The 14,946-nt window shown below is 54.0% G+C and overlaps 1 protein-coding gene across 1 annotated transcript in view; it reads right to left on the minus strand.

Moving 5' to 3' along the window:
- Positions 1-14,946, minus strand: part of PLXNA3 (plexin A3) — a 511,209-nt gene that overhangs the window by 425,863 nt on the left and 70,400 nt on the right. The window contains exon 2 of the mRNA XM_063950477.1: positions 3,605-4,821. Within this exon, the coding sequence (XP_063806547.1) occupies positions 3,605-4,741 (1,137 nt within the window). The 5' untranslated portion in view covers positions 4,742-4,821. The remainder of the gene's footprint in view (positions 1-3,604; positions 4,822-14,946) is intronic.

Raw genomic sequence — 14,946 nt, forward strand, 5'->3', positions numbered from 1 at the left:
TTAATATCCCGCCAATTCGTGCCCCCCTCTCTTTTTTACCCTGTTTCTGTAGTGCAGGACTGCAGGGGAGAGTCAGAGAGACGTCCTTCCAGCGGAGCTGTGAGGGAAAATGGCGCCTGTGTGCGGAGGAGATAGGCTCCGCCCCCTTCTCGGCGGCCTTTCTCCCGCTTTTTGTGGAAATCTGGCAGGGGTTAAAATTCATCCATATAGCCCAGGGGGCTATATGTGATGCATTTTCGCCAGCCAAGGTGTTTCTATTGCTGCTCAGGGCGCCCCCCCCCCCCTAGCGCCCTGCACCCTCAGTGACCGGAGTGTGAAGTGTGCTGAGAGCAATGGCGCACAGCTGCAGTGCTGTGCGCTACCTTGTGGAAGACAGGATGTCTTCTGCCGCCGATTTTCCGGACCTGTTCTTGCTTCTGGCTCTGTAAGGGGGCCGGCGGCGCGGCTCTGGGACCGAGCTCCAAGGCTGGGCCTGTGATCGGTCCCTCTGGAGCTAATGGTGTCCAGTAGCCTAAGAAGCCCAATCCACTCTGCACACAGGTGAGTTCGCTTCTTCTCCCCTTAGTCCCTCGATGCAGTGAGCCTGTTGCCAGCAGGTCTCACTGAAAATAAAAAAACCTAATCTAAAACTTTCACTAAGAAGCTCAGGAGAGCCCCTAGTGTGCACCCTTCTCGTTCGGGCACAGAGATCTAACTGAGGCTTGGAGGAGGGTCATAGGGGGAGGAGCCAGTGCACACCAGGTAGTACTAAAGCTTTCTATTTGTGCCCAGTCTCCTGCGGAGCCGCTATTCCCCATGGTCCTTACGGAGTTCCCAGCATCCACTAGGACATCAGAGAAAAGGGGATTTATCCATAGTTCTGTCCCTTCTGCTTCCCATTATACACGCTGCACCACTCGCCATATAATCACTAGCCCTCCACCTATACAGTATTATATATGTACAGAATATGCCACGTAGAGACGGCCATCCTGCCGCAAATAACTGGATATAAGAACTTTATGAGCTTTGAAGTGGGTTCAAGAGAAACCACAGTAAAATTACAGGCCCGGCAACCTAGAGCAGTAAAAGCTACAGGAGCAAAACGATTAAGGAGAAAGCGGCGAGAGCAGAGCGCAGTGGGAGAGAGCGGCGAGAGCAGAGCGCAGTGGGAGAGAGCGGCGAGAGCAGCGGGCAGTGGGAGAGAGCGGCGGGCAGTGGGAGAGAGCGGCGGGCAGTGGGAGAGAGCGGCGGGCAGTGGGAGAGAGCGGCGGGCAGTGGGAGAGAGCGGCGGGCAGTGGGAGAGAGCAGATCACATACACACAGAAAGGGACAATTCCAGGAATCATTCTGGAGCGCACATGAATAATGACAGAGAATGAGACTCATCAGAATAGCTCTGGCAGAATGACGCGTTCCCCAGCCGCCTGTTCCTGCCTATGTGCAGTCATCTGCTATTTTGGGGCATAATAAATAAATGGACACTGTATAGCCATTTCTCGTAATCTGAAATGCGCACAATGGTGCGGCGTAGTCCGTCTCCCTCTCCCTAGATATTACATGTATACAGTGGGAATAATATTGTTTCGCCATAGATTTAAATGGAAATTAATTAATGAATTTCTCATTGGATAATAAATGTGGACAACAAAGACCAGTGAATTCGGCTGAGTAGAAATAAAAGATTAATAAACATTATTGGAAAACTGTGCATAGAGCGCAAGCAACAAGCGTGCGAGAGCTGCAGAGCGTGTTGTGCGAGAGCTGCAGAGCGTGTTGTGCGAGAGCTGCAGAGCGTGTTGTGCGAGAGCTGCAGAGCGTGTTGTGCGAGAGCGTGTTGTGCGGGTGGGGGGTGTATGTGTGCACAAGCCAATTCCCTGGCATCGAGCGTGTTACACAGGAAATGTTGGCTACAATCCTATTGATCTAGTTTAAGTTGCAGCAGCGCTATTCGCCTTTCCCAGTCCGAGCATAACGTCCGTGAGAAACCAAAATCATACAAAAGGAATGTAATTAGCTACAGAGCACCTACTGCAGCAAGTGCCACTACCAAAATCACTTACTAATAATGATATACATTAACCAACACATCTTCACATGTGCCTAGAACACTCCCCAGTGCACTGCTTCAGCCTCTCAGGCAGCGAGATGGGCCCAGCAGCCCCAGACCTTCCCCCCACAGGCAGCGAGATGGGCCCAGCAGCCCCAGACCTTCCCACCACAGGCAGCGAGATGGGCCCAGCAGCCCCAGACCTTCCCCCCACAGGCAGCGAGATGGGCCCAGCAGCCCCAGACCTTCTCACCACAGGCAGCGAGATGGGCCCAGCAGCCCCAGACCTTCCCACCACAGGCAGCGAGATGGGCCAGGCAGCCCCAGACCTTCCCACCACAGGCAGCGAGATGGGCCCAGCAGCCCCAGACCTTCCCACCACAGGCAGCGAGATGGGCCCAGCAGCCCCAGACCTTCCCACCACAGGCAGCGAGATGGGCCCAGCAGTCCCAGACCTTCCCTACACAGAAAGCGAGATGGGCCCAGCAGCCCCAGACCTTCCCTACACAGAAAGCGAGATGGGCCCAGCAGACCCAGACCTTCCCACCACAGGCAGCGAGATGGGCCCAGCAGCCCCAGACCTTCCCACCACAGGCAGCGAGATGGGCCCAGCAGCCCCAGAACTTCCCACCACAGGCAGAGAGATGGGCCCAGCAGCCCCAGACCTTCCCACCACAGGCAGCGAGATGGGCCCAGCAGCCCCAGATCTTCCCACCACAGGCAGCGAGATGGGCCCAGCAGCCCCAGACCTTCCCACCACAGGCAGCGAGATGGGCCCAGCAGCCCCAGATCTTCCCACCACAGGCAGCGAGATGGGCCCAGCAGCCCCAGATCTTCCCACCACAGGCAGCGAGATGGGCCCAGCAGCCCCAGACCTTCCCACCACAGGCAGCGAGATGGGCCCAGCAGTCCCAGACCTTCCCTACACAGAAAGCGAGATGGGCCCAGCAGCCCCAGACCTTCCCACCACAGGCAGCGAGATGGGCCCAGCAGCCCCAGACCTTCCCACCACAGGCAGCGAGATGGGCCCAGCAGCCCCAGACCTTCCCACCACAGGCAGCGAGATGGGCCCAGCAGTCCCAGACCTTCCCTACACAGAAAGCGAGATGGGCCCAGCAGCCCCAGACCTTCCCTACACAGAAAGCGAGATGGGCCCAGCAGACCCAGACCTTCCCCCCCACAGGCAGCGAGATGGGCCCAGCAGCCCCAGACCTTCCCCCCCAACAGGCAGCGAGATGGGCCCAGCAGTCCCAGACCTTCCCCCCAGAGGCAGCGAGATGGGCCCAGCAGCCCCAGACCTTCCCTACACAGGCAGCGAGATGGGCCAAGCAGCACCAGACCTTCCCCCACAGGCAGCGAGATGGGCCCAGCAGCCCCAGATCTTCCCACCACAGGCAGCGAGATGGGCCCAGCAGCCCCAGATCTTCCCACCACAGGCAGCGAGATGGGCCCAGCGGCCCCAGACCTTCCCCACCACAGGCAGCGAGATGGGCCCAGCAGCCCCAGATCTCCCCCCCCACAGGCAGCAAGCAGACTATAGGAAAAACAGGTCTCCCACCCTTCCAGATCGCTTACCGTATTAATGCAGGGCAGTTCTTTGTTAAGCAGCCAGGGCAGAGACAGCTTTCCCTCCCCGCGGTAGCAGGACTGTATCCTCTCCTTTATGTGTTTGTTGATCTGGCTGAGGGTGAAAAGGCAAAGAACAGACTCACGTGGAGGGTTGGATCTGTTCTTCTGTCCTTGTGAGAAGACGGTGTATAGAACAGCCTCATCCTCTGGTATCCCTAGTTCTTGTGCCAGTTTCTGCCCTGGCCGGTTAAGATAGGCACTCTGAATAAGCCTGTATTCTACTCCGTCTTTTGTGCATCCAATAGGGAACTCCACATAAGAGTAGAACTCTGGGTCTCCGGAGCACATCCGCACAATCTTAGAAGTGAAGAACTTTTCCCCGGTGGCATCCAGCAATGTCTGTTGTGTATCCAATTGTAATGTCAAAAAATACACAAAGCCACCACTGACAAAGCCATACACATAGTATATGTCAAAGGACGGGTGCAGCGAGAGGGTGTCAGAGGGCACCTTTATCTGAGAAGACACAAACTCATCCTGGTACACCAGGCGGAACATCTCCTCGTTCTCCTCGTTTCTCACAAGCTTGCGGCTGGAGAGAGTGGGGAAATACTCCGATTTGCCATCGATAGAAGTACCAATGAAAAGTTTGCTCTGCTCTGCATCTTGTTCCACAATCACCCCAGTCATTGAGTCCGGCTCCCTTGCCCCAGATAAATAATGCTCCTTACGGTGGTGGGGTTCTCCCAGTTTAAAGAGATTGTCTAGCCTTAGAAACTGGCATATCCCTTGCCATACACTGCCACAGGCCACCACCCTATTACCCGTGTAGTCAATCAACAAAAGTCTATTGACGTTGTCAGAGGGAGAGAGCTTGTGAGTGCAGACACGGACAGAGGGCGGGGGGTAGCAGCGCGAGTTATCGTCAATAGGGCCAGTCAGGTGAGAGCGCAACTCCGTCAGGTTCTCCGACAGCTTGTAGACTCTGTTCACTGCACCAATGTAAACGTCCCCTGTGTGCTTGTGCACGGCGAGGTGTGTAAGAGACGTGTCGGACACTGTAAAGCTCGGGAACGTGGCCGCCTTGGTGATGGAACACAAAAGAAGAAAGTAGGAAGCCAGGAAGTCCTGTAACTGCCCCATGGTGTGTCCTTACAGCAGCTTCTTGTGACAATATCCAGAGTGACTCGTCAGGGTCCACATTCAGCGGAGCATTGGTGGGACTGTAACACAAACACAATGACACGTTATACACAGCAGCTGCAGACACTGGACAGTAATACACTCAGCTATTCCCAGTCCATTCCGTCCAATGTGTATAACACTATAACACAGGAAGACATCAGGGTGACGGGAGCCTCAGATTATTGTGCTATAGGGGACCTTCTTCCCTGTCCCCAATCATACATAAACCAGCCCTTCTAATTACTGCAAAGAGTAACGAGCAGCTTCTGTAATGCAGTAACAGGCCTCCATACTCCCCACTACGCCATCCTGCAGCACCCCACTCATCCCACTACGACATCCCAGCACTTATGGTCCCAATTATGCCATGATATGATCCACCTTTGATCCGAGCTCTTACTAAGGACACAGTCAGTTACCTTCCGCACCACATGACTGTACCATGCCGACGTTATATAACCCTCTTATTTCAGTACAGCAAGATGAGGGAATCCTAGGGTGCCCCCAGTAACCTGCCGCTCCCACCCAGTGCCCCCAGTAACCTGCCGCTCCCGCCCAGTGCCCCCCACTAACCTGCCGCTCCCGCCCAGAGCCCCCACTAACCTGCCGCTCCCGCCCAGAGCCCCCACTAACCTGCCGCTCCCGCCCAGAGCCCCCACTAACCTGCCGCTCCCGCCCAGAGCCCCCACTAACCTGCCGCTCCCGCCCAGAGCCCCCACTAACCTGCCGCTCCCGCCCAGAGCCCCCACTAACCTGCCGCTCCACGCCCAGTGCCCCCACTAACCTGCCGCTCCCGCCCAGTGCCCCCACTAACCTGCCGCTCCCACCCAGTGCCCCCATTAACCTGCCGCTCCCGCCCAGTGCCCCCACTAACCTGCCGCTGCCGCCCAGTGCCCCCACTAACCTGCCGTTGCCGCCCAGTGCCCCCAGTAACTTGCCGCTGCCGCCCAGTGCCCCCACTAACCTGCCGCTCCCGCCCAGTGCCCCAAGTAACCTGCCGCTTCCGCCCAGTGCCCCCCAGAAACCTGCCGCTCCCGCCCAGTGCCCCCAGTAACCTGCCGCTTCCGCCCAGTGCCCCCCAGAAACCTGCCGCTCCCGCCCAGTGCCCCCAGTAACCTGCCGCTTCCGCCCAGTCCCCCCAGTAACCTGCCGCTCCGACCCAGTGCCCCCAGTAACCTGCCGCTCCCGCCCAGTGCCCCCAGTAACCTCCCAAACCCGCCCAGTGCCCCCAGAAACCTCCCGCCCAGTGCCCCCAGTAACCTGCCACTTCTATGTTGGGGAGTGGGATAATCAGCACAACAATGTGTCCTGTCTCCTGTGTCGGGGAAGCTAGTACCAATGAGTTGTCCAAACTCGTCTGGTAAGTGGACATTACTGGGGGCACTGGGCGGGAGCGGCAGGTTACTGGGGGCACTGGGCGGCAGGTTACTGGGGGCACTGGGCGGGAGCGGCAGGTTACTGGGGGCACTGGGCGGAAGCGGCAGGTTACTGGGGGCACTGGGCGGAAGCGGCAGGTTACTGGGGGCACTGGGCGGGAGCGGCAGGTTACTGGGGGCACTGGACGGGAGCGGCAGGTTACTGGGGGCACTGGACGGGAGCGGCAGGTTACTGGGGGCACTGGACGGGAGCGGCAGGTTACTGGGGGCACTGGACGGGAGCGGCAGGTTACTGGGGGCACTGGACGGTAGGTTACTGGGGGCACTGGGCGGTAGGTTACTGGGGGCACTGGGCGGTAGGTTACTGGGGGCACTGGACGGGAGCGGCAGGTTACTGGGGGCACTGGGCGGCAGGTTACTGGGGGCACTGGGCGGCAGGTTACTGGGGGCACTGGGCGGCAGGTTACTGGGGGCACTGGGCGGCAGGTTACTGGGGGCACTGGGCGGCAGGTTACTGGGGGCACTGGGCGGCAGGTTACTGGGGGCACTGGGCGGAAGCGGCAGGTTACTGGGGGCACTGGGCGGAAGCGGCAGGTTACTGGGGGCACTGGGCGGAAGCGGCAGGTTACTGGGGGCACTGGGCGGAAGCGGCAGGTTACTGGGGGCACTGGGCGGAAGCGGCAGGTTACTGGGGGCACTGGGCGGAAGCGGCAGGTTACTGGGGGCACTGGGCGGAAGCGGCAGGTTACTGGGGGCACTGGGCGGAAGCGGCAGGTTACTGGGGGCACTGGGCGGAAGCGGCAGGTTACTGGGGGCACTGGGCGGAAGCGGCAGGTTACTGGGGGCACTGGGCGGAAGCGGCAGGTTACTGGGGGCACTGGGCGGAAGCGGCAGGTTACTGGGGGCACTGGGCGGAAGCGGCAGGTTACTGGGGGCACTGGGCGGAAGCGGCAGGTTACTGGGGGCACTGGGCGGGAGCGGCAGGTTACTGGGGGCACTGGGCGGGAGCGGCAGGTTACTGGGGGCACTGGGCGGGAGCGGCAGGTTACTGGGGGCACTGGACGGGAGCGGCAGGTTACTTGGGGCACTGGGCGGAAGCGGCAGGTTACTGGGGGCACTGGGAGGAAGCGGCAGGTTACTGGGGGCACTGGGAGGAAGCGGCAGGTTAGTGGGGGCACTGGGAGGAAGCGGCAGGTTACTGGGGGCACTGGGCGGAAGCGGCAGGTTACTGGGGGCACTGGGCGGAAGCGGCAGGTTACTGGGGGCACTGGACGAGAGTGGCAGGTTACTGGGGGCACTGGACGAGAGTGGCAAGTTACTGGGGGCACTGGACGAGAGCGGCAGGTTACTGGGGGCACTGGGCGGGAGCGGCAGGTTACTGGGGGCACTGGGCGGGAGCGGCAGGTTACTGGGGGCACAGGGCAGGACCGGGAGGTTACTTCAGGGTTGCACTTAGAAGCCTCTGATGGGCTGGGCTGCTGGGAGAGGGGGGGGGGTGCATCAGGTCAATAAGGGGAGGACACAGGAATTTCCCAGGTCACGGGTGTAGTGTGAAAGGGGATCTGAGCTGGAAAATTCCCGAGTCCTATGTCTGAAAGTTGTATCATTAGGAATCATTTTATTTATATACCGCTCTTTCTCCAATGGGACTCATGGCGCTTCACAGATACATACCTCCCAACTGTCCCCATTCCAGCGGGACACACCTGCTATTCAGACACTGGGGGTAATTACTGCAGGGGGGGCAGATGTAACATGTGCAGAGAGAGTTAGATTTGGGTGGGTTATACGGTTTCTGTGCAGGGTAAATACTGGCTGCTTTATTTTTACACTGCAAATTAGATTGCAGATTGAACACACCCCACCCAAATCTAACTCTCTCTGCACATGTTACATCTGCCCCACCTGCAGTGCAGCATGGTTTTGCCCATTAGCTAACACATTTGCTGCTGCGATCAGGTCTGAATTACCCCCATTGTCCTGCAGGCGGGGGAGGGGGCGGGGGGCGCTGTGATCACTGCTGCGCTGGAAACATGTGCGCAGCATCTAACAGTGCGGGGAGGGGAGCAGGGGGCACTGGGCGGGTGAGGGATGATAGACCTACAGTGTCTAGTTAGACAGTCAATAGACAGACACCATATGTTAGACATTAGGTCGAAGGGGTTAACAGGTCAACATGAAAATGGTTGACACAAAAAAAAGGTAGACACCATGTTTTTTGCATTTTTGTGGTTTGTGTGGATAGTTTTGTTATCTGGGACCCCCACTTGTAGAAAGGCATACGCTCGCCACGCTGCGCTCGCCACAAGGTTTATAACCAACTCCATGCCGACACGGATAGAGAACGTATGAAATGGTCCAAAAACCTAATGTCTGTCTAACACATGGTGTCTGTCTACTGACTGTCTAACTAGACATTATCATCCGGATACCGCACTGGGCGCCCCTCCAAAGTGAGGATAACAGGGGTAGTGAAGCGAGGCCACGCCTCCTTTATCCGAGGCCCCACCCCTTTTTCAGGCACGCCAAGTCCTGCTTGTTTGACGTTAATAGTTGGTAGGCGTGCAGATAGCATGAACATAACAGAAATCAGAGCATGGAGATAGGAGAAATGGTCTGGCAGCCATTTTGGGTCATGGGTCGCAGGATTATTCCTCCTCCCCATGATGCACCCAGCGGCAGCAGCAGGTATAGGTGCACCACACAGGATTACACTGGGCAGAACAGGCAATGCCTGGAACGGACGACACAGGAACACTAGGCGAGCACCAGGCATCGTTCATTCTACAGAGTACCAGGCCAGGCAGCCATGATGGGGGAATAAGCAATACATGGAAATAAGACATATACCAGGATAAATAGAGTACCCACTGCATGAACACCTCCATAGGTGGCTCACCCTGCTCCTGACAGTACAAGGCAGCCGCCTAGGGCACACTACAGTCAGGGAACGCTCAGGAGCACGATGCAATGATGTAAGAGGCATGTGCCGGCTTCTGTTACTACATTTTCTAACGTCTTCAGATTTATTGATCCCATTAAAAAAAAATAGTATCTAAAAGAAGTGGATTCAGCTTTCTGTAAGGGGATTGGGGGTCATTACTGAACCACACTTTCTATGAGATACAGGGCAGATGGGTCACTAACCTACTTGTTAAGCCCCATAGGGTGCAGGAAAGGAGCAGAGAAGAAAACTCTGCGTTAAATGCACATTCTGGTTGATTCAATATTCATGTTGAGTGAATGGGCGCGAGTGCCGCAGACGCCTGTAACACATCGCAGATGTTGCCGCTTTTCTCCACCTATACCTCATCTCTTGGTAACTAATCAGCTCTTTTGGATTTCAGTATTATGTGTACACAGATGATACTCATATCTACCTATCCTCCCCTGACTTGTCACCATCTGTACTGGGCCGGGTCACTGATGCCTTTCTGCCATTTCATCCTGGATGACTTCTCGCCACCTCAAACTTAATATTTCCAAAGACAGAGTTACTTATATTTCCTCCGGCCAATAGTAGTTTCCAACCTGATATCTCCATTACTGCTGAGAACTCGGCAATCATCCCTACCCCACAAGCTCGCTGCCTAGGTGTCACCCTGACTCTGATCTGTCCTTTATCCCACATTCAGTCTCTAAATCATGTTACATACATCTAAGAAACATCTAGAATACAACCATATCTTACACAAGACCCAGATAACACTCTAATCCACGCTCTCATTATCTCCCGCACTGATTATTGTAATAGTCTCCTGACCGGTCTTCCCAAACATAGACTCTCACCACTACAATCCATTCTGAATGCAGCTGCGAGGCTAATCTTCCTCGCTAGACGCTCATCGTCCGCTCTGTCAGTCCCTCCATTGGTTACCGGTATTCTACCATATTAAATATAAAATACTTTCTCTATCGTCCTAAGTGGATGCTGGGGTTCCTGAAAGGACCATGGGGAATAGCGGCTCCGCAGGAGACAGGGCACAAAAAAGTAAAGCTTTTACCAGATCAGGTGGTGTGCACTGGCTCCTCCCCCTATGACCCTCCTCCAGACTCCAGTTAGATTTTGTGCCCGAACGAGAAGGGTGCAATCTAGGTGGCTCTCCTAAAGAGCTGCTTAGAGAAAGTTTAGCTTAGGTTTTTTACTTTACAGTGAGTCCTGCTGGCAACAGGATCACTGCAACGAGGGACTTAGGGGAGAAGTAGTGAACTCACCTGCGTGCAGAGTGGATTTGCTGCTTGGCTACTGGACACTAGCTCCAGAGGGACGATCACAGGTACAGCCTGGATGGTCACCGGAGCCGCGCCGCCGGCCCCCTTGCAGACGCTGAAGAGAGAAGAGGTCCAAAATCGGCGGCTGAAGACTCCTGAGTCTTCATAAAGGTAGCGCACAGCACTGCAGCTGTGCGCCATTTTCCTCTCAGCACACTTCACACAACAGTCACTGAGGGTGCAGAGCGCTGGGGGGGGCGCTCTGAGAGGCAAATAAAAACCTTATTAGAGGCAAAAAATACCTCACATATAGCCCACAGAGGCTATATGGAGATATTTAACCCCTGCCTAACTTCAAAAATAGCGGGAGACGAGCCCGCCGTAAAAGGGGCGGGGCCTATCTCCTCAGCACACAGCGCCATTTTCTCTCACAGAAAAGCTGGAGAGAAGGCTCCCAGGCTCTCCCCTGCACTGCACTACAGAAACAGGGTTAAAACAGAGAGGGGGGGCACTGATTTTGGCGATATTGTATATATATATAAAAGATGCTATAAGGGAGAAACACTTATATAAGGTTGTCCCTATATAATTATAGCGTTTTTGGTGTGTGCTGGCAGACTCTCCCTCTGTCTCCCCAAAGGGCTAGTGGGTCCTGTCCTCTGTCAGAGCATTCCCGGTGTGTGTGCTGTGTGTCGGCACGTGTGTGTCGACATGTATGAGGACGATGTTGGTGAGGAGGCGGAGAAATTGCCTGTAATGGTGATGTCACTCTCTAGGGAGTCGACACCGGAATGGATGGCTTATTTAGAGAATTACGTGAGAATGTCAACACGCTGCAAGGTCGGTTGACGACATGAGACGGCCGACAATCTATTAGGACCGGTCCAGGCGTCTCAGAAACACCGTCAGGGGTTTTAAAAACGCCCATTTACCTCAGTCGGTCGACACAGACACAGACACGGACACTGAATACAGTGTCGACGGTGAATAAACAAACGTATTTCTCATTAGGGCCACACGTTAAGGGCAATGAAGGAGGTGTTACGTGTTTCTGATACTACAAGTACCACAAGAAAGGGTATTATGTGGGAGTGGAAAAAACTACCTGTAGTTTTTCCTGAATCAGATAAAATAAAATGAAGTGTGTGATGATGCGTAGGGTTACCCCGATAGCAAATATTGGCGTTATACCCTTTCCCGCCAGAAATTAGGGTACGTTGGGAAACACCCCTTAGGGTGATAAGGCGCTCACACGCTTATCAAGTGGCGTTACCGTCTCCAGATACGGCCGCCCTCAAGGAGCCAGCTGATAGGAAGCTGGAAAAATATCCTAAAAAGTATATACACACATACGGTGGTTATACTGCGACCAGCGATCGCCATCAGCCTGGAGATGCAGTGCTGGGTTGGCTTGGTCGGATTCCCTGACTGAAAATATTTTATTCATGTAGAGCATTTAATAGGATGCATTCTATATATATGTATGTGAGATGCACAGAGGGATATTTGCTCTCTGGCATCAAGATAAGTGCGTTGTCCATATCTCCCAGAAGATGTCAGGGACACGACAGTGGTCAGGTGATACAGATCCCATACGGCAGATGGAAGTATTGCTGTATAAAGGGAAGGAGTTATTTGGGGGTCGGTCCATCGGACCTGGGGACCACAGCAACAGCTGGGAAATCCAACCTTTTTTACCCCAAGTTACATCTCAGCTAAAAAAGACACCGTCTTTTCAGCCTCAATCTTTCCTTTCCCATGAGGGCATGCAGGCAAAAGGCCAGTCATATCTGCCCAGACATAGAGGTAAGGGAAGTAGACTGCAGCAGGCAGCCCTTTCCCAGGAAAAGAAGCCCTCCACCGCGTCTGCCAAGTCCTCAGCATGACGCTGGGGCCATGCAAGCGGACTCAAGGTGGGGGGGTAGTCTCAAGAGTCTCAGGGCGCAGTGGGATCACTCGCAAGTTGACCCCTAGATCGTACGAGTATTATCCCAGGGGTAAAGATTGGAGAGTCGAGACATCTTCTCCTCGCAGGTTCCTGAAGTCTGCTTTACCAACGGCTCCCTCCGACAGGGAGGCAGCATTGGAAACAATTCACAAGCTGTATATCCAGCAGGTGATAATCAAAGTACCCCTCCTACGACAAGGAAAAGGGTATTATTTTTCCACACTATATTGTGGTACTGAAGCCAGACGGCTTGGTGACACATAGTCTAAATCTAAAATGTTTTGAACACTTACATAAAAGGTTCAAATCGAGATAAAGTCACTCAGAGCAGTGATAGCGAACCGGAAAAAAGGGGACTATATGGTGTCCCTGGACATCAAGGATTACCTCCATGTCCAAATTTTGTCCTTCTCATCAAGGGTACCTCTGGTTCGTGGTACAGAACTGTCAATATCAGTTTCAGACGATGCCGTTTGAATTATCCACGGCACCCCGGGCCTTTTTACCAAGGTAATGGCCGAAAAGATGTTTCTTCAAAGAAAAAAGGCATCTAAATTATCCCTTACTTGCACGACCTAAAAAGGGCAAGTTCCAGAGAACAGTTGGAGGTCGGAAGAGCACTATCTAAAGTAGTTCTTCGACGGCACGACTGGATTCTAAATATTCCAAGAATCGCAGCTGTTTTCCGACGATACGTCTGCTGTTCCTAGGGATGATTCTGGACACGGTTCAGAAAAAGGTTTTTCTTCCCGAGGAAAAAGCCAAGGAGTTATCCGACCTGTCAGGAACCTCCTAAAACCAGGAAAGGTGTCTGTACATCAATGCACAAGAGTCCTGGGAAAAATGGTGGCTTTTTACGAAGCAATTCCATTCGGCAGATTCCATGCAAGAATTTTCCAAAGGGATCTGTTGGACAAATGGTCAGGGTCGCATCCTCAGATGCACCTGCGAATAACCCTGTCGCCAAGGACAAGGGTATATCTTCTGTGGTGGTTGCAAAAGGCTCATCTATTGGAGGGCCGCAGATTCGGCATACAGGATTTGATCCTGGTGACCTCGGACGCCAGCCTGAGAGGTTGGGGAGCAGTCACACAAGGAAGAAACTTCCAGGGGGTATGGACGAACCTGGAAAAGTCTCTTCACATAAACATTCTGGTACTAAGAGCAATCTAAAATGCTCTAAGCCAGGCGGAACCACTCCTGCAAGGAAAACCGGTGTTGATTCAGTCGGACAACATCACGGCGGTCGCCCATGTAAACAGACAGGGCGGCACAAGAAGCAGGAGTGCAATGGCAGAAGCTGCCAAGATTCTTCGCTGGGCGGAGAATCACGTAATAGCACTGTCAGCAGTGTTCTTCCCGGGCGTGGACAACTGGGAAGCAGACTTCCTCAGCAGACACGATATTCACCCGGGAGAGGGGGGTCTTCATCCAGAAGTCTTCCACATGCTAATAAACTGTTGGGAAAGACCAATGGTAGACATGATGGCGTCTCGCCTCAACAAGAAACTGGACAAGTATTGCGCCAGGTCAAGAGATCCACAGGCAATAGCTGTGGACGCACTGGTAACACCTTGGGTGTACAAATCAGTATATGTGTTTCCTCCTCTGCCTCTCATACCAAAGGTATTGAAGATTATACGGTGAGGAGGAGTAAGAACAATACTAGTGGCTCCGGATTGGCCAAGAAGGACTTGGTACCCGGAACTTCAAGAGTTGGTCACGGACGACCCGTGCCCTCTACTTCTGAGAAGGGACCTGCTACAACAGGGTCCCTGTCTCTTTCAAGACTTACCGCGGCTGCGTTTGACGGCATGGCGGTTGAACGCCAGATCCTAAAAGGGAAAGGCATTCCAGAAGAAGTCATTCCTACCTTGATTAAGGCAAGGAAGGAAGTCACCGCGAAACATTATCACCGCATTTGGCGAAAATATGTCGCGTGGTGCGAGGATCGGAGTGTTCCGACGGAGGAATTTCAACTGGGTCGTTTCCTACATTTCCTACAATCAGGATTGTCTATGGGTCTCAAATTGAGATCTATTAAGGTTCAAATTTCGGCCCTGTCAATATTCTTCCAAAAAGAATTGGCCTCAGTTCCTGAGGTACAGACTTTTGTTAAAGGAGTACTGCATATACAGCCTCCTGTGGTGCCTCCGGTGGCACCGTGGGATCTAAATGTAGTTTTAGATTTCCTCAAATCCCATTGGTTTGAACCATTGAAAAAGGTGGATTTTAAATATCTCACATGGAAAGTGACTATGTTACTGGCCCTGGCTTCCGCCAGGAGAGTATCTAAATTGGCGGCTTTATCTTATAAAAGCCCTTATCTAATCTTCCATTCGGATAGGGCAGAACTGAGGACTCGTCCGCATTTTCTCCCTAAGGTGGTATCGGCGTTTCACCTGAACCAACCTATTGTGGTGCCTGCGGCCACTGGCGACTTGGAGGACTCCAAGTTGTTGGACGTTGTCAGAGCCTTAAAAATATACATTTCAAGGACGGCTGAAGTCAGAAAATCTGACTCGCTGTTGATACTATATGCACCCAACAAGTTGGGTGCCCCTGCTTCTAAGCAGACGATTGCTCGTTGGATTTGTAACACAATTCAACTTGCTCATTCTGTGGCA

Source organism: Pseudophryne corroboree, assembly GCF_028390025.1.
Source record: "Pseudophryne corroboree isolate aPseCor3 chromosome 8 unlocalized genomic scaffold, aPseCor3.hap2 SUPER_8_unloc_5, whole genome shotgun sequence".
In the NCBI taxonomy this organism is placed as follows: Eukaryota; Metazoa; Chordata; class Amphibia; order Anura; family Myobatrachidae; genus Pseudophryne; species Pseudophryne corroboree.